General features: G+C 42.8%; 2 protein-coding genes across 2 annotated transcripts; both read left to right on the top strand.

Moving 5' to 3' along the window:
* Positions 1–440: 440 nt before the first annotated feature.
* Positions 441–8715, top strand: LOC116628030 (ADP-ribosylation factor-like protein 6-interacting protein 1). The gene is made up of 6 exons (XM_032398069.1): positions 441–599; positions 2788–2921; positions 3395–3514; positions 5755–5872; positions 6471–6555; positions 6977–8715. The coding sequence occupies exons 1-6, from the start codon at positions 564–566 to the stop codon at positions 7093–7095; spliced, it is 612 nt and encodes a 203-aa protein (XP_032253960.1). The 5' UTR covers positions 441–563; the 3' UTR covers positions 7096–8715.
* A 5914-nt stretch (positions 8716–14629) lies between these two features.
* On the top strand, positions 14630–21870 carry LOC116628028 (40S ribosomal protein S15a). Its single transcript, XM_032398066.1, has 5 exons — positions 14630–14702; positions 15767–15904; positions 16724–16803; positions 20449–20534; positions 21737–21870. Exons 2-5 carry the CDS (start codon positions 15772–15774, stop codon positions 21828–21830), a joined length of 393 nt encoding a protein of 130 aa, XP_032253957.1. The 5' UTR covers positions 14630–14702; positions 15767–15771; the 3' UTR covers positions 21831–21870.
* The last annotated feature ends 3494 nt before the right edge of the window (positions 21871–25364 follow it).

Raw genomic sequence — 25364 nt, 5'->3', positions numbered from 1 at the left:
CACCAGGCCCCTTTGATCACAGCGAGGTCAGCGTCACGCGCCCATCTCTGCCCTTCGCCTGATAATGCGCGTCCTGTTTCTTCAAAGACTCAATTCCATCAAGTCTCCCTAGCTGCTTTCAACTCCAGCAGAAGAGGGCCCGAGAGCTACCATGGCCGCCACCCCTGGTTATACCGCGGACAGACCAAGCCGCGGTGGGGGGGTGGGGGGGGAGGGACGATAGCGGCCGTTCAACCGCTTCCGAAAGACCCGGGCGGGGCGTCACACCGCTCCTGGGCGCTGGTTGGTTGCTCCTTGTCCCCGCCCCCTCGCCCTGAGCGGCCTCCGTCTCCTTTGACCTCAATTTCAAGCCATGCGCTGGGCAGCGGTTGGTCGGGCTCCCCCGAAACTTGAGTTCAATCCACCCAATGAGGAGCGGGCTTCGCGGAGACTGTCGGGAAAGGTGGCTGGCCTATATAAGCGGCCTGCGGGGCGTGCCTTCGCGCTAGGGTCGCTGTGTGGGTCTCTGTGGAAAGCTTGTTTGGGGGGCGGTGTGCGCCCGCTAAGGCAGCACCTCAGGGACGATGGCGGAGGGAGATAATCGCAGCACCAACCTGCTGGTGAGTCGTGAGGGAACCAAGCAGGGCCTCCAGACTTGGGTGGGCTTAGCCTGGCGGCGCTTGCGGCCTCGTTCCTATCACCCGTGGTGGGCCCGGCCCTTCCCTCCCGGTTCCCAGGCGCAGGCGACGACGCCCGCCCCTTGGGCCTCTTGGGTAGGTGCAGTGTGGCGGTCACTAGACGTGTCGACCCCTAACATCCCCTGGGGAAGGTACAAGATGGGGTGAGGAGGGCGCGTGATCTCGCACCGCCAGCAGGGGATGAAGAGGAAGTGGGAGAAGGGGGCCTGCGATAAGCCTGGGGTGAAACCTGGGGCAGAGGGCCGCGAGGGGCCTGTCGAGCGCTTTTGAGCCCCAGGCCCCCAGTCATACCCGAGGTTCCCCCTCTTTGATTTCAACCAGGCTGTCCTTTCGTTCTTTTCCCCCATACTTGGGCAGGGGTGGAGGGTCAAAGGGCTGCTGCCGAAATTTGTTAGAGCTGGCACAGCTTAAACCGCGGGGAGGCTGTGAGCTCACCGCAGGACACTGGGACCAGGGTCCAGCAGGGAGGACAGTGGGAGGACCTTGCGTTTGTCTGGTGTTTGTAAGGGACGGGTGTGTGTGTGTCACAGGATGACTTGAGAATAAGCAGGGGTCTGAAGGAACTGCAGTGACGTATCACAGGCGGACAAATTTAACCTCACTACGAGTTTCACGGCTCGATCTAGGCAAAAACGAGAGAAATCCTTGCCTTTTGTCCGTTGCCACAATGAATAGAGGAACCAAAGAATTTAATCTTTGACGTTTGATATTCAAGAGCCGAGGTGCTAATGAATTAAGTGACTTTGCAGGGAAGTTTTGATTGTGCGAGATTTTCATTTTGCATTGGTTTCTAGAAATGCATGACCTGTTCGTTTAAACACACGCAAACACACTTCTCTTTAGTTAGCATGGTTAGCCCCAGCCAGGTTCCACTTAAAGAGGGTTGCTTGAAGCACAAAGAATTGCCCAAATTCACACAGTTTATTCAAATGACAGATCCTGGCCTGGAGTTCAGCTGCTCTTTCCAGCGGAGCAGTGTAACTTCAAGGAGAACAAAGCCTTTGGCTTTGGATTTCCTGGGTTCAGATCTTTTAACCTGTCTGTATCTGTTACTTCATCTGTAAAATGAGGTTTGTAACAATACCACCCTTTTAGCATATTGGGAGGATTAATTAAAGTATAAGCATATAAAATACTTAAAGAGTTTCTGGCACATAGTAATCTCATATTTAACTATATCAAGCATGATATATAAAGTCAGAAATGTTGAAGTCACCTAAGTGATGAGTGTGGCACAGATAGATAGCATCTTTATTAAGATTGGGCTGCACTGTCCTCTGTCTTTTGTTTATTTCCCAGTGATAACATTTATAAGGGCACATGGGTTTCTTTCAGTTCTTTTTCCTGTACCAAAATCAGTTTAGGGGCTTTTTGCCACATTGACTCATTCCAGAAGTCTACTTCCAGCAGATTGTCAGATTTGCAGAGAAATTTGAAGTCTAACCAAATGTCCTGGTAAGTGTAAGAAGCACTCATTCTATTGAGGAGATACATTGAGCTTAAGATGCCTCATGTAATTTGGTGAAAGTAGTTTTACTTAATTGTGCAACTGATGCCAGCATCTAAATGATTCCATTACACAAAGCTATTTTAAAAATTGAATGCTGTTCAGGGAGAGGCTTTCCTAATGGATTTAGAAGTAGGGGTATAAATCAATGAAATGACAAAACAACAGATCAATTCTCACCACCTGAAAACTGAGCAAACTTAAAGCGATGTAATTTTATATTTTGGGTGCTGCCACTTAGTAATGCATGACTTTGAGAAAGCTAGTCACCCATTCTGAGGTCCCTGTCTTTGTTAAATGGGTCTCATTATCCCACACACTGTGAGGGGCTCTATAAGGATTGTTACATGAGGTATGAAGAGTAGCCCAGTGCTTGGACTTGAAAGGTGATTGTTAAATGATAGGTTGTCCTCCCCTCCCCACCCCAAATGGATTTCTGTCTTTGGTACCAAATTTGCAGAATTTTTTAGGAACTAATTTAAGATAGTGACTTGGTTGAGAGCTGTTTTACATTCTTGGTGTCTTAAAAAAATTTAACTCTCTAGGAAGCACAGAAATGTTGGGAGTAGTAAAATGATCGCTTTACATGTTGGTCTTATGTAGGCTGCAGAGACTGCAAGTCTGGAAGAGCAGCTGCAGGGATGGGGAGAAGTGATGCTGATGGCTGATAAAGTCCTCAGATGGGAAAGAGCCTGGTTTCCACCTGCCATCATGGGTGTGGTTTCTTTGGTGTTTCTGTAAGTGAGCTATTAAATTACTGTGGATTGTGCTTGTTATTAAAAAGGGCCCAGGTAATACACAGCCTCCATTTTTGAAAGTGCCTAAGTCTTTTGTAATGTGTAATCTGTAAAGAATGCCTTTTCTTAGAGCAGTTCTCCTAGTTTTCAGAATTTGTAGTACTTAGTAAACTCGGTAACTTAAAGCAATTGAATAAATCAGTGGCTCTCACACTTTTTGGCCATTAGGACCCTTTACACTCCTAAAAAGTATTGAGGACCCCAAGGAGCTTTTGTCTCTTGATATTTACATTAACCATTGCAACTATGTTATCACATTCTGAAGCTTCCGGGAAAACCACTTGTGAGAAACAGAATGAAAAAGGCAGATAACATCTTTGAGACCCAAAAGACTTAAGTGAATAAACATCTTCAGCTAGGAATAATAATGACTATGTTTTTCTAACCATTAATTTTTTTTTTTTTTTAAACAGGACTATCTACTATCTAGATCCATCTGTTCTGTCCGGTGTTTCCTGTTTTGTTATGTTTTTGTGCTTGGCTGACTACCTTGTTCCCATTCTAGCTCCTAGAATTTTTGGCTCCAATAAATGGTAGGTGGTATAATGATTTGGCTAATTTCTGTGAAGTTACTGAACCTGGTGGCTGTGATTAGTGTGCTGTAATTAAGCACATAGAATTGTCTAACTATTGGATACGTAGGGGTTAGGATTGTTGCTTTTATATGAAACGTTTCTTAGCCGATTCAGTTATAAATCATGAATTTCCAGTACTTATGTCTCCATAGTTCTTTTACGGTTTAGCATTTATTTATTTATAAGATTTTATTTATTTTTGCAAGCGCGAGCAGGAGCCTGGTTGCGGGGGGGCGGGGTGCAGAGGGAGAAGCACACTCCCAGCTGAGCAGGATCCTGGGATCATGACCTGAGCTGAAGGCAGGCTTAACCAACTGAGTCACCCAGGGACCTTAGCATTTATTTCTCCTTTTTTTCCTTTTTAGACCTTTTTATTGAAGTGAGGTTTTTTTGAGGTAATGTTTTATCAAATATTGCAGAACTCATAATGAGCTTTCCATAGAAATAGTATGTTTATATTTTACATTTATTTTCTTTGATATTTAAGATGCTATAGTTTGCAGGCTATTTTTGAATGAATATGAAAGCAGTAACGTAAATTTTTGTCCATTTATTGAGCAGCTAATTTATTGAATGTCTACTTTTTTGTTAGGCACTGTTCTGAGTGCTGTGAAATATTTTGACTCTTAAGATGCATTTTGTGTTTAAGGTTGATGTTGACACAGTGTAGTGGTAGTTAGCTAAATGCATAGCAAGTGCTTCAGAATAGATGCATTGAAGTATTTTAACTTCCCTCTGGAATGTTGCATTTCTCACTTTTGATCCAAATAATCAACAAAACTAGATGCTGGAGTAGATTTTTTTTTTTTTGGTCCTAGTTGCTTTTCTCCCTTGGTTGTTTAATTTGATCAGTAGTCTACATGTGCCTTTAGTTTTTTTTTGTTCCCCTGATAATAGCAAATTATAAAATAATTCTGTAAAATAAATAATTTTAAATACATGCCTTATGGATCTTTAAGAACAAATTTGGACATTTTAGGGGAATTTGCTTAAGTTACAGGATAATTAAGCATTTTATTTAAAAATGTTTCCCCTCTAGCAGAACAGATTAGTGTTAGGAAATGCCCTTTGAATTGTTTTTCACATGTAGTAATGAGTTAGGCTGCTGTTTTTTGGGCAAGTTTGTAACCATGTAATGTAGCAACTTAACAAAAGAAATCTACCTGACCTTGACTTTATTAGTCAGATGACACTCTAATCTGCTAATTCATAACTCCTGGAGAAAAGTTTTCAGAAATAAACAGTGGTAGTTTCATGGTAATCAGTATGTGGCTCAGTCCAGAGCAATTTTATTTTTTGATCTTTTTTTAAATTTTTTGATCTTAATGAGGAAGGAAGAACACTGTTGCATAGCCACAATTCAGCCTTGACCATGGACGGCGTTTAACTTCTAGTTGTTTACAAGAAGTTCCAGGGCTTATCAGGAACCCTTCTGCTGTATCTATCACTGCAGTTTTACAGGGACCGGAACTAGAGGAGCGAAAGGAATCTACCCCCGCCCAGTGTAGGTTCTACACCAATATATCTGTATAGCAAAGACAGTATAAGGGTGAACTTTTTTTTTTTTTAATCAGAATCCAGAAAACATTAAAAAAGGCTTTCTTGGAGGATCTTTTTATATTTTTACTGCTGTTTTGTATATATTTTCCCTCACTGGGACTAAATTTATAAAGAATTTGGATTTGAGCTGTTTGTTGCTGCCTTGGCATCAAGTGTATGAAGCCCAGCTGAGGGTATTATGCTTGGAATGCAGTAGTTATTATCTCAGTGAAGAGTGCTCAGATAGAGCTGCAGGGTAGAAACTTCACGTCTTCCTCAAAATAGTGAGACACTGATGGGCTACAACCCAGAATTCTTTTGGATTTGAAAAATAATATAGGAGTAGAGAAATTAATTTATACTGATTTCTGCATGGCCCATAGTAGCCTTGAATCTTTTGTTACTATAATTAACCAAATGTGGTTTTAGAAGCACGGATTACCATTGCTTTGTACATACACATGTCTTTATGTAAAAACTTATTCCCGAGTTTTCCATGGTGTCTTAATGGTACAGAAACTTTTTCACGATTATAAGATAATGTGAATTGTTTTTTATTTAAACTTTCTTTAGGGGATAGCTTTTTAAATTTGAGAGGATGATATATTTCTGTTTACTATAAAGACTTGCTTATAGCGAAGGGGAAAATTTTTTTGTAGGACCACTGAGCAACAGCAAAGATTCCATGAAATTTGTAGCAATCTGGTAAAAACTCGACGCAGAGCTGTGGGCTGGTGGAAACGCCTCTTTACACTAAAGGAAGAAAAGCCTAAAATGGTACTTTTTTAGTTTTGACTTATTTCAGTAAAGCAAAATTTTAAGATTGGGTCTATTTTTACTCCATTGTAGTCTAATGATAGCCTTTTTGTTTTAATAGTTTGATATTTATATTCAGTAGTTTGATATTTATCATTATCCATTGGTTTAATTCCTCTGAGTACATTCATAAATGTTTGTATGAATTAGAAGTTAAATGACATTTCCATTTAATTTTGTACTCTAGTAGAGCAAAATTTTTGTTTCTTTTTACTTATTGAAATAAAAGACAAATACTTAAAAAGCATTTGTTCTCTTATCTCTTAGCTTCACATAAGGTCACAATGTGAATTATTAATTGTAAAAGTAGTATAATGTATTGTAAATTAATTTATACAGAGAATTATAGTAATTCTAGGAGGGAATGTGTGTAAATTCTATAAAGTAGATCTAGTGGAGTTTTCTATGGATTTTATGTAATGTATAAATACCAAGTCTCTTTAAAGAAAAGTGGTAATAAATACTGGATTATTTTCCAACCTTTGAAACAACATCCTACAGTTAAGCTTCCTAGTCTTTTTCTAGGAGTTGATAAATTTTTGTTGTTTTCATTATTTAGTACTTCATGACCATGATCGTTTCTCTTGCTGCGGTTGCTTGGGTGGGACAGCAAGTCCACAACCTGCTGCTCACCTATCTGATAGGTAAGTCTTTGAGGAAGAACTATAGGCATATTCTGGCCACTGAAGTCTGATTGGAACTTATTCAACAAATATGTGTGTGTTTATCAAGATTAAGGCACAGATGGAGGAATTGGGAGTATAGAGAGATGACTAAAACCCATGTCCTTGTTTTCTGGGAGTTTGTGGTCATACAATAAATTAAAACAGAACATAATAACCAAGGTAGAAAGTGACATGCGAGAGGTAAAAGTAAGCAGTGTGTGTTATTTGAGGTTTGAGGGGTGTAATAGCAGAAGTTTCCGGGGATAAATACAATGAAAGTAATGGATTTTTTATTGGTTCCTCCCATTAGAGTGCCTAATAGTCTGGGAAACTACTTCTATAAAATGTAATAATCTAGAGGAAATTAATTGCTGTCTCCTTCATTTTGTTTATTTTTAAGTGACTTTCTTACTGTTGCTTCCTGGATTAAACCAGCATGGAATCATTTTGAAGTACATTGGAATGGCCAAAAGGGAGATAAATAAGCTTCTCAAACAAAAAGAAAAGAAAAATGAATAATGCATCTGCTTTATTCAGTGTAATGAATGGCATATACATTGTCCTTGGGAACAGTTTCTGTTATGCTGTCTGGATACTAAAATGTTACAGAAGTAGCTCTTTGCTCTCCCTCTTTTGCCCTTAGTGCGTAGAAATTCAGACTTGCCGAGTAAGGCTTTATGCATAGTGTCTTCATGTGAAGTGTAGCTGGATGCATTCTCATCAGTTGGCCTTATATGGACAACTCATTCGTGAGTACGACTTGTTTTGATTTTTCTCCACCCAGGTTAATTGCATTCTTACTTTTAGGCAACTTCCTTTAAAATAATATAGTGGTGAACTTCACCTTTTAGTACAGTTAACTGTGACTTTGGATAATTGTTCCAGTTGATCTTTGCTTTAGCTAGATACGAGTTAGTGGTCTGTGGCTACAGGAAGCTGGTTCTACTGTCTGCTTCCACAGTCTGCTTAAACTGCCTGGCTTCGTGAATACAGAGACCAAGTTGACCACTTCCAATGAAGAGACCAATTAAGATTCATTCCTCATGCTGTTTCTATACAATGGGAGAAGAATCCTCTGGAATAAAATGAAACCAATTCCATGCCCTAGTATGTGCTGGTTTCTGCCTTGTGAAAAACTTAGTAATTTGTAAGAAACATTGATCTTTCCTCCCAAACGGGGAATATGACAGGCTTTGAGCTCGTCTCTCCTTGCTCTTAGACTTCAAGTTAGTAGATCCTTAGAGGCTTTTGAACAGCAGGCTTCCAGAAGTTTGTGTTTAGGATTTTTAGCATATTTTTAATTTCAGGTTTTCAGCCGACTGAAACTAAAGTATGTAATAGGTTAAGACTCAGGTCTATGACCTTCACTCCAACACCAGCCAATAAAGGACAGAAGTCTTCCTATACTTAGTCAAGAGTCATTTCAGTAGAAAATAATCTTAGCCTACTAATTTTTCAAGACCAGACTAAGCCTTTGAAGGTAAGCCTCAAGATTCTTATTTGAAGGTAATTGCTGGCTGCTTTGGTCCCCAGAGATTTGGCACAGGAGGTGGTGTTTATGCTGGCATCTGACCTTTTTCCTAGATCTCTCTCTCTGAAGAGTGCAAGGGCTGCTGGGGAGAGCAGACTTTTGGCGACGATAGGTGGCCTCTGGTCTACAGAAATTTTGTAACTGCTTGGGAAGTGTCTTAGAATCATTCTCCCTCTCAGTAGCTAGAAATTTAGAGTAGCTGAAATCTGTAGGCATGAACCTCTGAGGGCCGAAAATGTGACATTTGGGAACAGTTCTTAAACTGATTAACTAGCTGTGATATAGTTTTGTGAATTTACTGCACTGATGCTGGACCTTGTGGTGTATCTGTCCCTAAATAAGTGTTTTCTCCCCTTCAATATTACTGTAAACAGTGGCACCCATTGTAGCATATGTTTGATTTTTTTTTTTTTTAATGTTTCCTATGAAAACTACAAACTACCTTAATTTTTACATGTGTTTCCTCATTGTAGATAAGCCTATCTTGCTATCTGGATTTTTTTGTGTATATGTGTTCTACCAATTAACTACTTTTGCAGTTTTAATCTTGTATTATTTCTTCTACTTTGTTTTATGTAAAAGGGGGAAAATAAAAAAGCTGGAATCCCTCCTTGTGTGTCTTCTTTTTTATACCTTAGCTGTTAAGGTGTTTACATTGTTTACATGATTGGATTTGTGCATCCGGTTAATGAACAACCCTAGGTGATCATTATGTGCCTACACGGTTCTTTTTAAGAACAAAATGAAAGAAAAGGTGTAAATTCATTCCTCCAGCAAACATTCAGGCACCATGCTAGATGGAAAAGGAGACAGAATGAGTAAGTGTTGGCCAAAGATGAGTGTGAGAGGACCACACTGGACGAACAGGCAGGGAACGATGCAGGCTCGCGAGACGTCCTGCATGATTATCTCTGCTTCAGGGCCCAGCTCAGAGTGCAGTGCTTGCTTATTGGTGTTTGACTTCTGTCTGCATTTTGAACTCTAATTATGAAAAATTTTAAATTGGGGGGCACCCTGCTCATGCAGTCAGTAGAGCATGCGACTCTTGATCTCTGGATTGTGAGTTGGAGCCCCACATTGGGCATAGAGTTTACTTAAAAAAATGGATGTTTTTATCAATGGGCCTCACTGTTTATACTTTGTGGGTCTTGGGAACAGATTCAAATGACAAGCCCTCTGACCCTTGTCCCTCCCACCAAAAGTTTGGCTTCTTAGAATCTCCTGGGGTTTTGGTGATATCCAGAAAAGGGAAATTTTAACCCGGTCACTGTAGGTCTCTCCATGGTCACCTGATATTTGAAGTGCTGGTCTTCTACCATGCATCTGTGATTCATTCTCAGGCTAGTCTCATTTGGCTGGCTTCCCAGGCCAGCTCTGGCCACAGCAAAAGTCCCTTTTTGACATTTGCCTTGGCACCACCTCCAGTGGAGGTCCCATCCAAGAGTTTACAGGATACTGAGAGGAGGTCATTTGCACTTAGTTGTGTGAAGAAGAGTGAATGGGGGCGCTTGGCTGGCTCAATTGATAGAGCATGTGACTCTTGACTTCAGGGTTGTGAGTTCAAGTGCCACGTTACGCATGGAACCTACTTTTAAAAAAAAACAACACTCTTAAGTGCCCTGTCTACAGAAAAAAAGTGAAGGGATTTTTGAGTTTTTACCAGTTGGTTTTTACCAGCAGTTTATCTTCCACATGTTAACATTTTAACAAGTCAGATCACAGTCCTATTTGAAGATGTCTGAGCAAGCAGGTTCCAGGTTGCCTGCAGCATAAATCACAAACTTGTGAGGCAATTTACAACTGGCCCCCTGTTCTGCCATTCCTTCACCCTGTTTTCCAATTTTAGCCTAGCTATTCTGAGATTTCTATTTGTCTTTATATGATTCCATTCCCTCCTAGTTCTTGGAGCCATCTACTGCCCCACACACCCTTCCTATTTTGGGATCAGGTAGTCCTAGATTCAAACCCCATTAAGTAATTTACCTAGTAGCTTAGACAAGAAACCACTTTTTTGCTTTGACTTTTCTTTTTAAGATTATTCATTTGAGAGAGTGAGCAAAAGTGAGAGTGGGAGGGAGGGGCAGGAAGAGGGAGAGAGAATCTCCAGCAGACTCCCTGCTGAGCACAGAGCCCAACGTGGGGCTTGACCTCAAGACTTTGAGACCATGACCCAAGCTGAAATCAAGAGTTGGATGCCCAAACAACTGAGCCCCTGCCTTTTTTTTTTTTTTTTTAGGATTTTATTTACACATTTGACAGAACACAAGCAGGCCAACCAACAGGCAGAGGGAGAGAGAGAAGCAGGCTCCCCACCGAGCAGAGAGCCCGATGTGGGGCTTGATCCCAGGAACCTGGGATCATGACCTGAGCCGAAGGCAGACATTTAATCAACTGAGCCACCCAAGTGCCCCTGACTTTTTAAATTGAGAGCAAATTAAGTCAGTTTCAAATTGAATTTAGTTATCTCATTTGTGAAATGAGGGTAAAAGTACAGATCTCAGAGGGGCATTATACATTTGTTTTGAGGATTCTATGAGCTCATAGGAAGGAAGCACATAGCAGCAGTTTGGTAGCCTTAGCACCATTCAGGAAACAGATCAAATGGCACTTCTGTGAAATCTTTAGCAACTTTCCAGGCCAACTCTGCATCCCCACAGCACTTCATATCGGCATCCCATATAGCAAACTGCCTGGTATTGTATTCTTACTTAGAGGTCTGTTTTCCCTGTTTGGATCTGAACCTCTTAAGGTCAGAAACATCGGGGGGCCTGGGTGGCTCAGTTGTTAAAGCTTCTGCCTTCGGCTCAGGTCATGGTCCCAGGGTCATGGGATCGAGCCCTGCATCGGGCTCCCCTGCTCGGCGGGAAGCCTGCTTCTCCCTCTCCCACTCCCCCTGCTTGTGTTCCCTCCCTCGCTGTGTCTCTCTCCTGTCAAATAAATAAATCTTTAAAAAAAAAAAAAGGTCAGAAACATTATCTTTGTCCCTGCAGGGTCTGGTAAAACACGGGGCACATGGAAGACAGATGTTGAATGAATGAATGAAGTGTATAAAGAGATAGTGGATGGTGCTGTTTTTCTATTTATGTACAGGAAGGCTATTGAAGGAAAGTGGGTTTCTTAACTCCCCACTGTTGCTAATGCCCTCAGTTAAGGTGAACTCCACATTTTTAGTAAACAAAACATTAAGTGTACAGATAATCAGTTAATCAAAATAATTTTCATTAAAAGAGCAAATGGGAGGGGAGCCTGGGTGGCTCAGTCAGTGAAGCGTCTGCCTTCGGCTCAGGTCATGATCCCAGGGGCCTGGGATCGAGTCCCACGTCGAGCTCCTTGCTCAGCTGCGAGCCTGCCTCTCCCTCTCCCTCTGCTGCTCCCCCTGCTTGTGCTCTCTCTCTCTCTCTCTCTCTCTCTCTCTCGCTATCTCTCTCTCTGTCAAATAAATAAAATCTTAAAAAAAAAAAATAGGAAAAAAGAAACAGGGCACCTGGGTGGCTCAGTGTGTTAAAGCATCCAACTCCTGATTTTGGCTCAGGTCATGATCTCATGGTTGCAAGATCCAGCCCCAAGTCAGGCTCCAGGCTGGGCATGGAGCCTGCTTAAGATCCTCTCTCTCTTTGGGGTAACTGGCTGATGGACATTAAGGAGGGCACGTGATGTAATGAGCACTGGGTGTTACATGCAACTGATGAATCACTGTACTCTACCTCTGAAACTAATAATATACTCTATGTTAATTAATTGAATTTAAATAAAAAATTGATAAAAAAGATTCTCTCCCTCTATCCCCTTTCTAAAAAATAAATGAAGGGGTGCCTGGGTGGCTCAGTAGTTGGGTGTCTGCCTTTGGCTCAGGTCATGATCCCAGGGTCCTGGGATCGAGCCCAGCATCGGCTCCCTGCTCAGCGGGAAGCCTGCTTCTCCCCCTGCCACTCCCCCTTCTTGTGTTCCCTCTCTCGCTGTCTCTCTCTCTGTCAAATAATAAAATAAAAAATCTTAAAAAATAAATAAAAATGAAAAAGCAAATGGTCCTTTTGTAATGTAAATCATAAGCAGAGAATTCTATATCCTGGAGATGTACAAACTGAGAGTTTTGCTTTCCTCAAGGTTCATTTAGGTGATCTCTACACTGAGCGTGGGGCTTGAACTCACAACCCCCCAGATCAAGTTACATGCTCTACCAGCTGAGCCAGGCAGGCACCCATCAAGGTTCACTTAGGATTTGAGAAGTGGTAGGGGTGTGGTGGGGTGAGAGACTATACCAATAACTAATGTTGATTGAGCCCTCACTCTGCCAGATTTTGTGTTAATTAATTTTTTTCTTCTTGAAGTATAGTTGAACAATGTTATATTAGAGGTGTACAACATAGTGAATCGACAATTCTGTATATTACAGTGTTCACCACTGTAAGTGTAGTTTACCATCTGTCACCATATGACATTATTATAATGTGTTAATCTCTTTTATATGGATTATTTCATCTATCCTCACAGCAACTTCAAGTGATTGTGAGCATCATTCCCATTTTACAGATGGGGAAACTGATTTCCCCATTCATTTATTCATCAAATATGTATGAAGGGCCTACTGTATACCAGATTAATTTTTCTAGAAGCTGTGAATACAACCATGAACAATACTGACCAAATATGTCCTCGCTTGGAACTTAATGGAGACAGGTAAATACACTTCCAATATTTCAGGTGGAAAGTGCTATGGAGAAAACTTAAGCAGGGCAATGGACTTACGGGGAACGGGGAGAAGGCTCTTTGAGTGAGTGTGTGTGACTGAATAAAGAGCTGAAGAAAGCTGGGAAGCAAGCTTCCTGGCAAATTGAAGAAATGTTCAAGTTAGAGGGAAAAGCAAATGCAAAGGCCCTGAGGTGGAGTATACTTGGAGTGTTCAAAGAAAAGCAAGCTAGGGGTGGGGAATGGTCTTAGTGTGCTGGTGCTAGGAGGCAGGTGTGCACATCACGGAGGACCTTGTAAGCTTTTGTAAGGAAATTTGGATTTTGCTGAGGGTGATGGGAGCCCTTGGAGAGTGTGTGCTCTGACTTAGGCTTTAAAAAGGTTATTCTGGCTACCATGTGATAAAAACAGGGATGGTAGAGGGAGGTCAAGGGTGAAACATCAAGGTAAGGAGGCTATTGCAAATATTTTGGATGTTAGGTAACTAGCCTCAGGTCACTCAGCTCCAGAGAGGGCTGAGCCAGAATTTACTCCCTTCCAGGGTATCAGACCCTGGATTCAAGCAACAGCTAAAACTCCCTGTTGTTTCCATTGTCAAAATACATTGAGTATTTACGACATGTCAGACATTTGGCAAGCCCTTTGCCCATTATCTCATCTGATCCTCACAATTATTTTTTTTTAAGGGGGCTCCATGCCCAGCGAGGAGCCCAACGCCGGCCTTGAACTCCCCACCCTGAGATCATGACCTGAGCTGAGATCAAAAGTCCCCCCTCAACCAACTGAGCCACCCAGATGCCCCCCAATAACTTTTAAGAGGGAAGTATTATTATTATTAACCCCCAGAGAAGATAAGAGACTTAACAAAGTTCTTGATCAATCCTGAGATTTATTTATTTATTTATTTAATATTTTATTTATTTGACAGAGAGACACAGCGAGACAGGGAACACAAGCAGAGGTAGTGGGAGAGGGAGAAGCAGGCTTCCCGCCGAGCGGGGAGCCTGATGCAGGGCTCGATCCCAGGAACCTGGGATCATGACCCTAGCCGAAGGCAAACGCTTAACGACTGAGCCACCCAGGCGCCCCTGAGTGTTTATTTTGAAACGTTTGCGGCTTCTTCCAAACTGTGTATCCCAGAAGGAGAAAGAATCGTTTTGGAGCCCCAGTAAATAATTTATAAGAGTTAGGGTGAGTCTGGGCACCTGGGTGGCTCAGTCGGTTGGGCGTCTGCCTTCCGCTCAGGTCATGATCCTAGAGTCCTGGGATCGAGGCCCCTGAGCCGGCTCCTTGGTTGGTGGGGAACCTGCTTCTCCCTCTGCCCCTCACCCCTGCTCCTGTGCACGCTCTCTCTCTCTCAGATAAATAGATAATCTTAAAAAAAAAAAAATTTAGGGAGAGTCATAAAGGTAGCACCGACTTAAAAAATATTTTTGACTTCTTTGAAAAAATAATCTATACACAGATTTGAAAAAACAAATCAAAGTTGTGTAAGGAGAAAAGCAAGTCTTTCCAGTTCCTAAGGCCCCCTTCAGAGGCAGTTATCGATTTGTGCGGGTCCTTTCAGACCCGCAATTATAAATACCCAAATATAAAAATTTATTCTAAATGGTGAACGCTTATTACAACAGAAATTAGCAAATATCTAGGCCCTTTTCAGTTTTTCATTTTTACAGACTAAATGCCAGAAGGAAGCTACCACTATCTTCCCTTGGTCTCCCCTGGAGCGGTCGATTCTATCGACTCTCTACGTCTCACCCCTTAAGAAGCTCCGCCCCTTCATCCGCCTTCTTCTACCAGGCAATGTATTTTTTTGGCTCGCCTTTGAAAGTCTCGCGATAGGCCACTCGCTTCCCATAACTCCGTGCGCTCGCCCCTCCCGTCCTCTTTCCGCCATCTTTTCGTGCCGGTGAGTATCTCTGTCTGAGCCGGTAAACATTATCCGTTGGCTATCCGGGCCATCCTGCAGTCTGAGCCTCGACTTCCGTGCTGTCTGATGATGCCAGGGCCCTCCTGGGCCGAGGATGCTGCCCTTGCGGGGCCTTGGGCAGGCGTAGGGGAGAGTCATGCCCGTCCGCCTCACGCTCTGCACTTCGGGGAGGCCGGCCTATGAAGCTCAGGCCGCAGCACTGGCGGGAACCGGAGCTGTCGACCGTTCGGAGAGGCGGTAGCCCCAGCTTGGCCGGCGGCTCCAGGATCTCCCCTCAGTAGTTGAGGCAGCGCCTTGGCTCCGGGCGGCGGGAAGCATCGGGGACAGTGGCCGACGTGGGCTGTGCAGCTTCCCATTACTGCCGCCGCGCTATGAGCTTAGGAGGCTGAGGCCACTCAGAAGGGAAGACTGCATTCTGCCTGGGATGGCAGTTTGCAGGGTACTAACCTGGATCATCTGGGCTCCAGGATTTCCCTTGAGACTTGATTGGGCTTGAGGAGGCAAGTTGGATCCTTAGAGTCGGGGCTTGAAGCATGCTTTGGCCTCCATCCTTAGCTTTCCCAGCGTTACTAGAGCGTCTTGCAGTTCGTGCCCATTAGGATGGAGTCGAGTCTGGTGCACGTAAAAAGTTCCTACTTGGCCACTGTGGTACGGTTGCTGTCAGGACACAATTGTGGCTGGCGCAAGAACGGACGTTTTATTAGTTATGAGTGTTAGTGAAAGTGGTATCTTCTGCATGTTAGGACAAGACTGACATTGAGTTGGTTGATTTAAAGGACAGTGTTAATAGTACAGGTGCTGCCGGATTTGAAAAGTTCGGAAGACCTGCCCGGTGATGCTCAGGGCCCCGTTCGGAATAACGGACCGGCTGTAGGCGATACTGTCGTTTTGGTAGCTCACATTGCGCTGGGGAACCTGTCTGCTTAGAGATAGGGCAACTTAATGGTAGAGGCAGAAAGAAAAGGAGGTCTTCCTACTGGAATGATCGGGTGCCTTTTGAGGTTGAGAATGCCGGTAAAACCTCTTTTTCCTTCCCCGAACAGCCATAATGGTGCGCATGAATGTCCTGGCAGATGCTCTCAAGAGCATTAACAATGCTGAGAAGAGAGGCAAACGCCAGGTTCTTATTAGGCCGTGCTCCAAAGTCATCGTCCGGTTTCTCACTGTGATGATGAAGCATGGTAAGTGTGTTGCTGTGTCTTACGTTTTCATGTGAGAATATTAAAGGAATCAGTTGTATAGAAATGAAGGGTGCAGGGGAGGACTGGGAAGATGGGGGAGCAAGGCGGCAGTCATAGTGGGGAGCTAAGATAGTTGAGTTGGGCTGTGGACAGGATAGCTTGGACAGAAGCTATTTTGAGAAAGTTAGGACTGTTGAAAGGAGGAAGTTTGTGACTTTCTCTGCTAGTAGTTCGGGAGCTAACCTGGCCTTTCTTTGTGTAATACCGCAGCTGCAACATGCCATCCAGCATGCCATGGAACAGGTCCTGAGCTCTTCCAAGGGCTTTGGATGGAAAGGGGAATGTTACATGTCTTGGGCACAAAGTAGCCTTTGGGATGGGCAAGGGGAAAATAATTTCTCTGTTAGAATTGCAGAGTGGGTTGTTTTTGGGTGTTGGCACCTAAGTTTAAAATATTAGGCTCTAAAAGTTTTTTTTTTTTTTTTTTAAGATTTTATTTATTTATTCATGAGAGACAGAGAAGGCAGAGGGAGAAGCAGGCTCCCAAGGAGCAGGGAGCCCGATGCGGGACTCGATCCCAGGACCCTGGGACCATGACCTGAGCGGAAGGCAGACACTTAACCATCTGAGCCACCCAGGCACCCTAGGCTCTAAAAGTTTTGATTCAGAGCAACTGTCTTTGCCTAAACTGATCAGAGAAACAGTCACTGAGATGATGTGAAAGAACCCAGTAGGCCAACAGTGGGAATACTAGAGCATAAATATTTAGGTCTCTCAAATTCATATCTGCCCTTTAATACAGCCAGTTATTTTCTGTAGGTTACATTGGCGAATTTGAAATCATTGATGATCACAGAGCGGGGAAGATTGTCGTGAACCTCACGGGCAGGTTAAACAAGGTAAGAATTGACTATTTTCCACAAAGAAGATTCTTAAGAATTATCAAACATGGTGTTAAACATGTTGTAATTTCCCTTGTAAAACCAAATTCGTGGTGTGCTTGCTCTGTCTAGGTGAAAAAGGGGAGTTGATTAAAATCATTAATTTTTATATCACATTTTGATTGATTTTTCTCCAGGATTGTATTTGATCTAGAATTGTTAGTTGCCCTAATGTTTGTGGGGTATGGGCCATCTGAAGGGAGATGCTGGAGGGTGGGGGTGAAAGGAGCACCTGATGGTACTGGTGTTTGAATATTGGATGGTCTGCTGCCTGCCCACTGGCTTGAACTTAACGCCGTCCAAGGGGGGCCTTTAATCCTAGCTGTAAATAACTTTGTTCCTTCTCTCTCGGTGATTATGTTGTGTTTTTTGAACTGAATGTGGTTCTCTAACAATATTAATACTTATATTTTTGCTGGTGTGGGCTGTATGGGTGTCTTGAGTTTTGTACTCCCTTCCAGTTTGACTTGTCAGCATAACCTAGTGGATCTATTTGATCTTTTGACTTTGTGGCTTAATTTACTGCATGTATTTTGGGGATAGGTGTCTATAACAAGTTAGGGTCCCTGAATTGCTACCCTGCTTTTTGTGTTCAGGTTTCTAGCTTTCAGATTTACAAGGAGCCTGACATCCTGTGGTCCAACACAGATGAGGGGAAAACAGGCCCAGAAATGAGTCGTGGTTAGTGGCAGGGGCCAGATTGATTGGTAAGGTTATTCCCTGGTCCAACAATTTGTTCTACAAAGTTGCTTCCCTATATAGTGAACTTGCTTCATGTGTGGGTGGATACCTAATGTTAGATAAAACTACTGGGTGTGAAGTTTTATGAGGGATTAGAAGAGTTTTCAAGTTAATTTTGAGACTGTATTTTGTTATTGTTAGCCCTTAGACTCCAACGCCAAAGTAGAATTTGGATTCACTATTGTTTCTCACTTTGACCCTTACAGCGTGTTCTTGAAGTAGAAAAGGGTGTGTTTTTTCCTAATTTTAGGAGTTGGGATCCTGAGATAGGAGTTATGCTCAAAGTCTCCCAACAAGTTGGTAGCCATTGGAGGAGCTGGTTCCAGTACAAAGTTTATAGAACATCTTAAAACTGTCCTGCATAAGATTGACTTGATGTTTAAAAAAAAAAAACAAAAACCCCCAAAAATCTTCAGTTGGATAAGTGCTGTGCACCGAATTCCTCTTGAATATTCACTGTATATAAAACTTGAGAAATAAACATGAGAAATAAGTTTGAGCCGAGAATTTCCCAAGTGGAACTCATTTATGGCATCCTTGTTCTGTGGTAACGTGATTTGAAACATTCTGGCTAAGAGGTAGTTGAAATCCAGACCCTGCTCCTTAGCTGTCTGACCTTCCCCCGCCCCCCCCCCCCCCCCGATTTTATTTATTTGAGAGGAGAGAGAGAACAAGGAGGGCGGGTAGGGGCAGAGGCAGAGGGAGAAGCAGGCTCCCCCGCTGAGCAGGGCCCTGAGATAGTGACCTGAGTCAAAGGCAAACGCTTAAACGACTGAGCCAACCAGGCACCCCTAGCTGTTTGACTTTGGTTGGGCAAAACAAACTTCAGTTTTCAGTTTCTCTGAAGTTGAGTTTTCCTCCTTTGTAGGACAGTGTTTCCGCAGTTACCTTCGTGCAAGAGATGGATATACCCCATACTGTGGAAGTTTAATGGGGCTGAAAAGTAAGGTAGTGTTAGAAATTAGATAAGAATTCTGGTTTGGTCACATCCTAAGATCTGTCTGGTTTGGGAGAGGTTCAATTCTATTAGCTGAGTGAGGGATTTTGCTGCTGGAATAAATAAAAGCCCTGGTGTGGTGGAGTCGAGGCCTCAGAAGAATCTACTTGGAGAAAGGACTGTATTTCTCTATTCCTATGTCCATAGTGTGGGATTGCCCTTGACAGTTGACACTGTAGCTGTTAAGATCATGTCATGAAAAGGAGAACCTGAGTGGGCCCCTGACTTAGGGGATTTGGGCCATTTTGGGTTCAGATCTGCCTGCGGAAGTGTAACTGTGTTAAAAGGTTGAGTAAGTTCTAACCTCATAGTCTCCTTTAGTTTCCTCTTAGGCATTTTGGAACTTGTGTGGATGTGGGCACACAAGTGCCTAACTGCTGTCTTAGTTCTCTGGAGTTTACACTTTAATGGTACTAATCCTAAGTGTTCTCACATGATCCATTTCTGGTGTATAAATAGCAGGAACCTTTCTGCATTGATACTTTCAAGTGTATGAGTGATTTGTAGAGTAGGAGTGTGAGCAGGGATGGGGTCATGTTTAGCTCTAATGAAGGAGTCTTTTGATTCCCTCAGCTTTTACTTTGTAAACCCAGCAAATAGCCTGCTAGTAGATATTTGAACATTTATTGTGTTTTAGGATTTTCATATAACTGAATGATTAGAGTTGAGTACTTTGGCTCTTGGAGAGTTCCCACATTGGAAGATAGTTGTTGCTTTGTCCCAGTAGCAAACAGGTGGGATAACTAAGAACTCTGCTCTTTCTGCCTTCCACCCATTCTGCCAGATTAGTTTGGAAAATCTTGGCTGGGGTTGTAAATGTATCCTGGTAGTTCGCTGATGTGGAATACCAGTTCTTAGATTTTAGTTTAGTGTCTGGAATTTGTTTTTTAAAAATTCTAGTATTTGCACTTTTAGTTTATAGGTGAAGGACTTGAGACCCTCCACATCCATTTCAGCCTATGTAAAAAAATTTTGACTACAATTTTGTCTAAGGCTTGGTCTCTTCTCTCTTTAAAATCTGGCCATTTGTTCTGGGACAGCTCCCTAGCCCATAGAGATGTATGCTTTGAACCTGACCTTCCCCTGTATTGCCTTGTGTTCTCCCTCTTCTGTTGACTTTATTTGTTTATATTTTTAAATTTAAAGATTTTACTTGACAGAGAAAGAGCATAAGCAGGGGTTTCAACAGGCAGAGGGAGAAGCGGACTCCCTGTTGACATGGGGTTTGATCCCAGCACCCTGGGATCAGGACCTGAGGGGAAGGCAGATGCTTAGCCAGCTGACTGAGCCACCCAGGCGCCCCCTCTGTTGACTTTTTTTCTTTTTGCATATTTTAAAAAAAAATTTATTCAAATTCAATTAGCCAAGGTATAGTGCATCATTGGTTTTTGATACAATGTTCAGTGATTCATCAGTTCAGTATAACATGCAGTGCTCACTACATCATGTGTTGACTTTTTAAATACTTTTTCTCTCCCTAGGCAGGCATAGTCCTAACTCAGTATATTTTTCAAATGACATTTTTTTTTTAAGGATTTTATTTATTTATTTGACAGAGACAGCGAGAGCAGGAACACAGCAGGGGGAGTGGGAGAGGGAGAAGCAGGCTTCCCGCCAAACAGGAGCCCGATGCGGGGCTCGATCCCAGGACCCTGGGATCATGACCTGAGCTGAAGGCAGACGCTTAATGGCTGAGCCACCAGGCACCCCTCAAATGACCTTTATATCAAGATGGCACAGAATAGTTACCAATGAAATGTTGATTTGGCTGGTTTCTATGACTATTCAGATGTAAATGCTTTTATGTACTAAGTTTCTCTGTTACTGGTAAGATGTGAACAGTGTTTTCTGTTATGCTTTTACAGTGTGGAGTGATCAGCCCCAGATTTGATGTACAACTGAAAGATCTAGAAAAATGGCAGAATAACCTGCTCCCATCCCGCCAGTTTGGGTGAGTCAGTTTTCCTCATTAAAAAAAATAGCAATGCTAAAGATTGCTGTTGTGCAGTTTGACTTGAGCTGAGTTTTTTGTTTGTTTGGCTTTTGTTGTTGTTATTATAGTAGTAATTGTCTCCATCCCCAACCATCTTGACTCAAGGATTAATTGTTAGGTGTTGCCACATTTCATGTGCTAGGCTTCAGGTTCTGAGAGACCTGTGAGAGTCCAGGCTAACTGACAGACAGCAGATTTGTGTCTCCTTAAATGTCTGCTCTTTTGGCTCAGTGCATATAGTTGCTCCCGTTCTATGGCTAGAATCACTTCTGAACCCTAGGCTTCTGGAGAAATTCAATTTCTTCATTCTTGGTAAGAGATGGAGTACAAATCCTTGCTTTCCTACTTTAAAGCTCTGAGGCCTTGGGTAGCTCATGGCCTTGGTTTCTTCATCTGTAAAAATGGTAATTATTCTCTTAAATTATTTTATCATCTGGTTTAATTCTGGTAAAGAACTTCAGTATCTGACACAACACAGTAAGTGCTTATCTGTTTGTGGTTAAGAACTTAAGCCCCCGCCCCCTCCCCAATTATATATTTGGTGATGTGGTTGAATTTACTCCCACTTCATGGTTACTGTGTTACAGGTACAGTGCTATGAGTGAGTCATTTCTGATTGTAATTATGATACTAATGTTAATGTCTCAGAGTTGGCATACCACCTTATGTGTCTTACCTCGATCCCCATAGTAACCCATGAGGTAGCCAGGCCAAGTGGGATTTCCATTGTCCACCCGACTGTCTCTTTACAATAGCTTGTCTGTGATCATGTAAGTGGCAGAAACAATTCAGTCAAGTTTATAGCAACACTTTATTGCTTTAAATTCTGTCTCCTTACCTGAGAACAGAAAGTGGCATTTTGAAATTAAAGTTCAGTCTTCATTTTCAATTAAGCTTAACAGCATTGTTTCTCAGTGTTAGCCGAGGGCAAGGCTGTGTGAGTGTGTTGTGTAGCTGAGGTCTTTGGATTTGGGTCTTTGGGTTCCAGGAGCTATGTCTGCACTGCCGGCCAAGTAGGCAATATTAGTTTCTGCGTCTTATTATGGGAAAGCGTCTTAAGCACTTATGAATGTTGGTCTTTTTCTGTACCAGAAAGCCACTCTGTGTTGAACTATTTTTAGGAAAAACTCACCAGCGTTTTCTTTTTTAACTCTCCATAGTTTCATTGTACTGACAACCTCAGCTGGCATCATGGACCATGAAGAAGCAAGACGAAAACACACAGGAGGGAAAATCCTGGGATTCTTTTTCTAGGGATGTAATACATACTTGCAAATAAAATGCCTCAATGGACTCTGGTGCTTCACTTGGTCGTTTTGAACTTTACAGCAGAGTTAGCAAGAGCGTCTGCAGCAGTGTACAGCCTTTGTGTTAATTGGGGAGTGCTGTTTCCCTGAAGTGAACAAGGAAGTCTTGACTTGTGCTAACCCCACCATCATGCTCATGGCTCACCAGAGGAGGTTGTATCTAGCCCTGGATGGCTGAATCTGGGTTGGGGTCCAGGTGGTGATGCATTCTCTTCTGGAGTCTTATATTAACCCTGGAAGGAGTGGTGCCTTTCCTGTGTTTAGCTTGACTATACACATTTCATGCACAGTTGTTTACTGCCCTGAAGATACGACCAGGCTACAGTTAACTGTGTAAGTGCTCATAAGGAAGCAGGCAGGAAGCAGACAACTAGAGCCCACAGATCACTAAGATGCATCTCAAAGTAAATTTGGATGGCATGTTAATAACATTTTAGCAGTATGTGTTTGTAAGACGTCATTTAGAAAAATGAAACCTCGTTTAAAAACTGGTTTTACTGTAAACCTGTCATAAATGTATTCCTGGACTAGAGAAGAATTAGTTTGCCGGGCCACTTCACCTGGGGGAGTGCTTGTGAAGACCTCCACCACCAGCGGGTAGGGCGGCTTCTGTGAAGTACACCAGGGCTATGCTGCCCCTTTGTAAGCAGTGCTGTCCAGTAATGGAACAAGAACCACTTTTAGTGGCTGTGTAAAACTGTTAAACAGTTTGCATTGGTTTTTTAATAACATTTGTGTTCAAAATGATACACTTTCAACATACTGATAATGGAATTTTACTCCTTGTAATAAGTCTCTGGAATTATGTATACTGTACATTTATTTACACTTAAGGCACGTTTTAATTGAGGCTAGCCACTTTACATAGCCACATGTGGCTGGTGTTCATGTTGGACAGCAGAGGCTAGACTTGATTCTTGGAAAGTCTAGGTCTGGCCAGGGAGCAAGGAAGCTTGGAGGAGAGCCCAGATAGGTCATTGTGCACCTGGCCAAGCTATATTTGCCAGGCAGGGGATACTTTAAACTGTTTAGGTTGTTTTGATAACTCATCTAGAAGACTACTTTCTGACTTTCTGGTAGGTCAGGCAGTTTTCAACACTCCGGTATCTCAGTCTGGGTAGGGATGTTGAATTATCACTGCCCTGGTTGTAAAGTGATCTCTGGCAAGTGACAACTTCTGTGGGTCTCCCTGTGTTAGGCAAAAAGAGAAAAATACTCCATGGGGATGCTAAGTGAGAGCACACTTGAAACAGCCCAGGGCTGGGTCATGGCAAGCATTCAGTAATAGTAACAAAGGAGGGATTACTGTAAGATGTGGGAACTAGCAACGAATGCCAAGACTGGCTCTAGAGTTGTGTTAAGTAATGGCCCCGGTTAGTAGGCCTCACTTTGTAAAATGTTAGAAGAAAGCCGGTTGACGGTGTATCTGGGTTTAGGGCCTCTAATGTTTGGAAGACCACACATAATTAACGTGGGCTTTAGGGGTTTAACAGACCAGAAATAAAGTTTGCTTTTCTGCTAAGTAGCTTTGATTTCCTCATCTGCATAATGGGAATAGGGGAAAACCTACTTCAAAGTTGTTAGGGGAAAGATAAGATTATGTAAAGTACAGTTAATTAGCACTCGATAGTCATGTAGACAGTTGAATTTGTCAGACACAGGTGGAGTGAGTCCAGAAGAATCTTCAAAGCTGATTGTTGATCGTTTTCTGTTAATGTCAAGATTGTAAGCTCTTGGAAGACAGGTCATGTTTTGTTTACTATTGTATCTCACCCCTAACCTTAAGGCTTGTCACACTGGATGCTTCAGTAAGTACGTCTTGATTGAATTCTCATCTTCCTGGGCACTGATACCAGGTACTAAAATAGGACAAGAAAATGGCCCCATTTGTCCTCACCATTTAGTGGGGATCCAATGTCCTTCGAAGTGGTCAAGGGTAGAAAAAAGTAGGTGCTGAGGTAGGGAAAACTGGGTGGCCAGTTGATGGATTTAACAGCACATGTCCCTTGTATTTATGGGGAAGCAGATGGCTTTAGCCCATATTTCTGAGACCCAGTAAATAGACCCAGTAAACATAAGCTATGGGCTGGTTGGCCCAGGTTAGACTCCCAAGGTTTGAGGGTCTGGAGACAGTTTAGGTTCCTCCTGGCAGGAAAACTTGCCTCAGGTGTGCTGTGAACCCAGCATTCCCTCCCAGCCTGCCACTGCCACAGGCAGGCAGAGGTTAGGGGGATTGGGGTGGTGAGGAGTGACATGCTTCTTGGACCTACCAGATGCACTTTGAGGCAGTGTTAAAAGGGGCCTCAGCACCTATCCAGACCCTGGGTTCTTAACCTAAAATCTATCAACAGATGTCAGAGATGAACTTTCTGAAAAGAACATGCAAAATTGGTGACACCCATGCATTTTTCTGGAGAGATCCCATACAGCATGGAGCCTTTGATCAGAAACTGAAAGAAAGGGCGCCTGGGTGGCTCAGTTGGTTAAGCGACTGCCTTCGGCTCAGGTCATGATCCTGGAGTCCCAGGATCGAGTCCCCTGTCGGGCTCCCCGCTCGGTGGGGAATCTGCTTCTCCCTCTGACCCTTTCCCCTCTCATGCTCTCTCCCACTCTCTCTCTCTCCAATAAATAAATAAAATCTTTAAAAAGAAACTGAAAGAAATTTAGATAGGTCAAAAGAACCACCACACAGATGTCCATGATCAGTGCATCCTATGTTCTCATGTAGAGGTTGGTTTACCTTAACCTCTGGGTAATGTGGGTTAACTCTGGTAATGTTGCTAGATAGAAGAGCACGGAGTTCTCTGGGCAAGGGAGAGGGTCTTTCTTGGTCTGGTCAACATCTGAGAGATGATTTTTTCACTGAAGGCTAGGGAGTTTCCACTCCTGACCCCCAAAAAAGCAAAGCTCTGGGAGATCCCAAATCTCATTCTCTCTTGGCTTTCCAGTCTAATCCACTATTCTTCCAAATACCCACCAATCGTAATTCTAAATTGAACCCCTATGTGCCCCACTTCTGAGCCTTTGCTTAAGGCTCCCCCTGCCATGCCTTTTTCCTGTTCCCTGGAGATGTTCCTAAAAGCCAGCTTAAAAAGTCACTTCTGCCATTAATCTTCCCTCCAAAAGAACATGTACTGTTAATCTTTTCTTCTAAAAATACGAAGGCCTTAGTAAGACTAATAGTTTTTAGTGCTTATTGAATGTTTACTATATGCCAGGTGTGGAACTAAGCTTACGTACACCATCTCATTTAATCTTGACAATTCTACATCATGGCTACTATTAACTGGCTCTAGTTTTTCAAGTGAAAAAAGTGAAGCACAAGAGTTGTGAAGCCATTGGTTCAAGATACTACAAAGTGGCAAAGTCAGGGTTTAAATGCACAGACTGTTTCCTGGCCCTTAAGTTCTGTCTTGCTTTCTGGTCTTTAATGTAACGAGTATAAGATGTTTACCATGTGTAGGCATTTGGGCTACAAGGG

This window comes from Phoca vitulina, unplaced genomic scaffold (assembly GCF_004348235.1).
Source record: "Phoca vitulina isolate PV1807 unplaced genomic scaffold, GSC_HSeal_1.0 scaffold109, whole genome shotgun sequence".
Lineage (NCBI taxonomy): Eukaryota > Metazoa > Chordata > Mammalia > Carnivora > Phocidae > Phoca > Phoca vitulina.
The sequence above is the reverse complement of the archived record's forward strand: the minus strand, read 5'-3'. Positions and strand labels throughout refer to the sequence as shown.

Bases quoted from the DNA above. Each gene is read 5' to 3' on its own strand.
- LOC116628030 (XM_032398069.1), top strand. From the start codon at position 564: ATGGCGGAGGGAGATAATCGCAGCACCAACCTGCTG. The intron at 2,922-3,394 runs GTAAGTGAGCTA...TTTTTTAAACAG, and splicing joins GTGGTTTCTTTGGTGTTTCT to GACTATCTACTATCTAGATC. The intron at 3,515-5,754 runs GTAGGTGGTATA...ATTTTTTTGTAG, and splicing joins ATTTTTGGCTCCAATAAATG to GACCACTGAGCAACAGCAAA.
- LOC116628028 (XM_032398066.1), top strand. From the start codon at position 15,772: ATGGTGCGCATGAATGTCCTGGCAGATGCTCTCAAGAGCATTAACAAT. The intron at 15,905-16,723 runs GTAAGTGTGTTG...TATTTTCTGTAG, and splicing joins CACTGTGATGATGAAGCATG to GTTACATTGGCGAATTTGAA. The intron at 20,535-21,736 runs GTGAGTCAGTTT...AACTCTCCATAG, and splicing joins CTCCCATCCCGCCAGTTTGG to TTTCATTGTACTGACAACCT.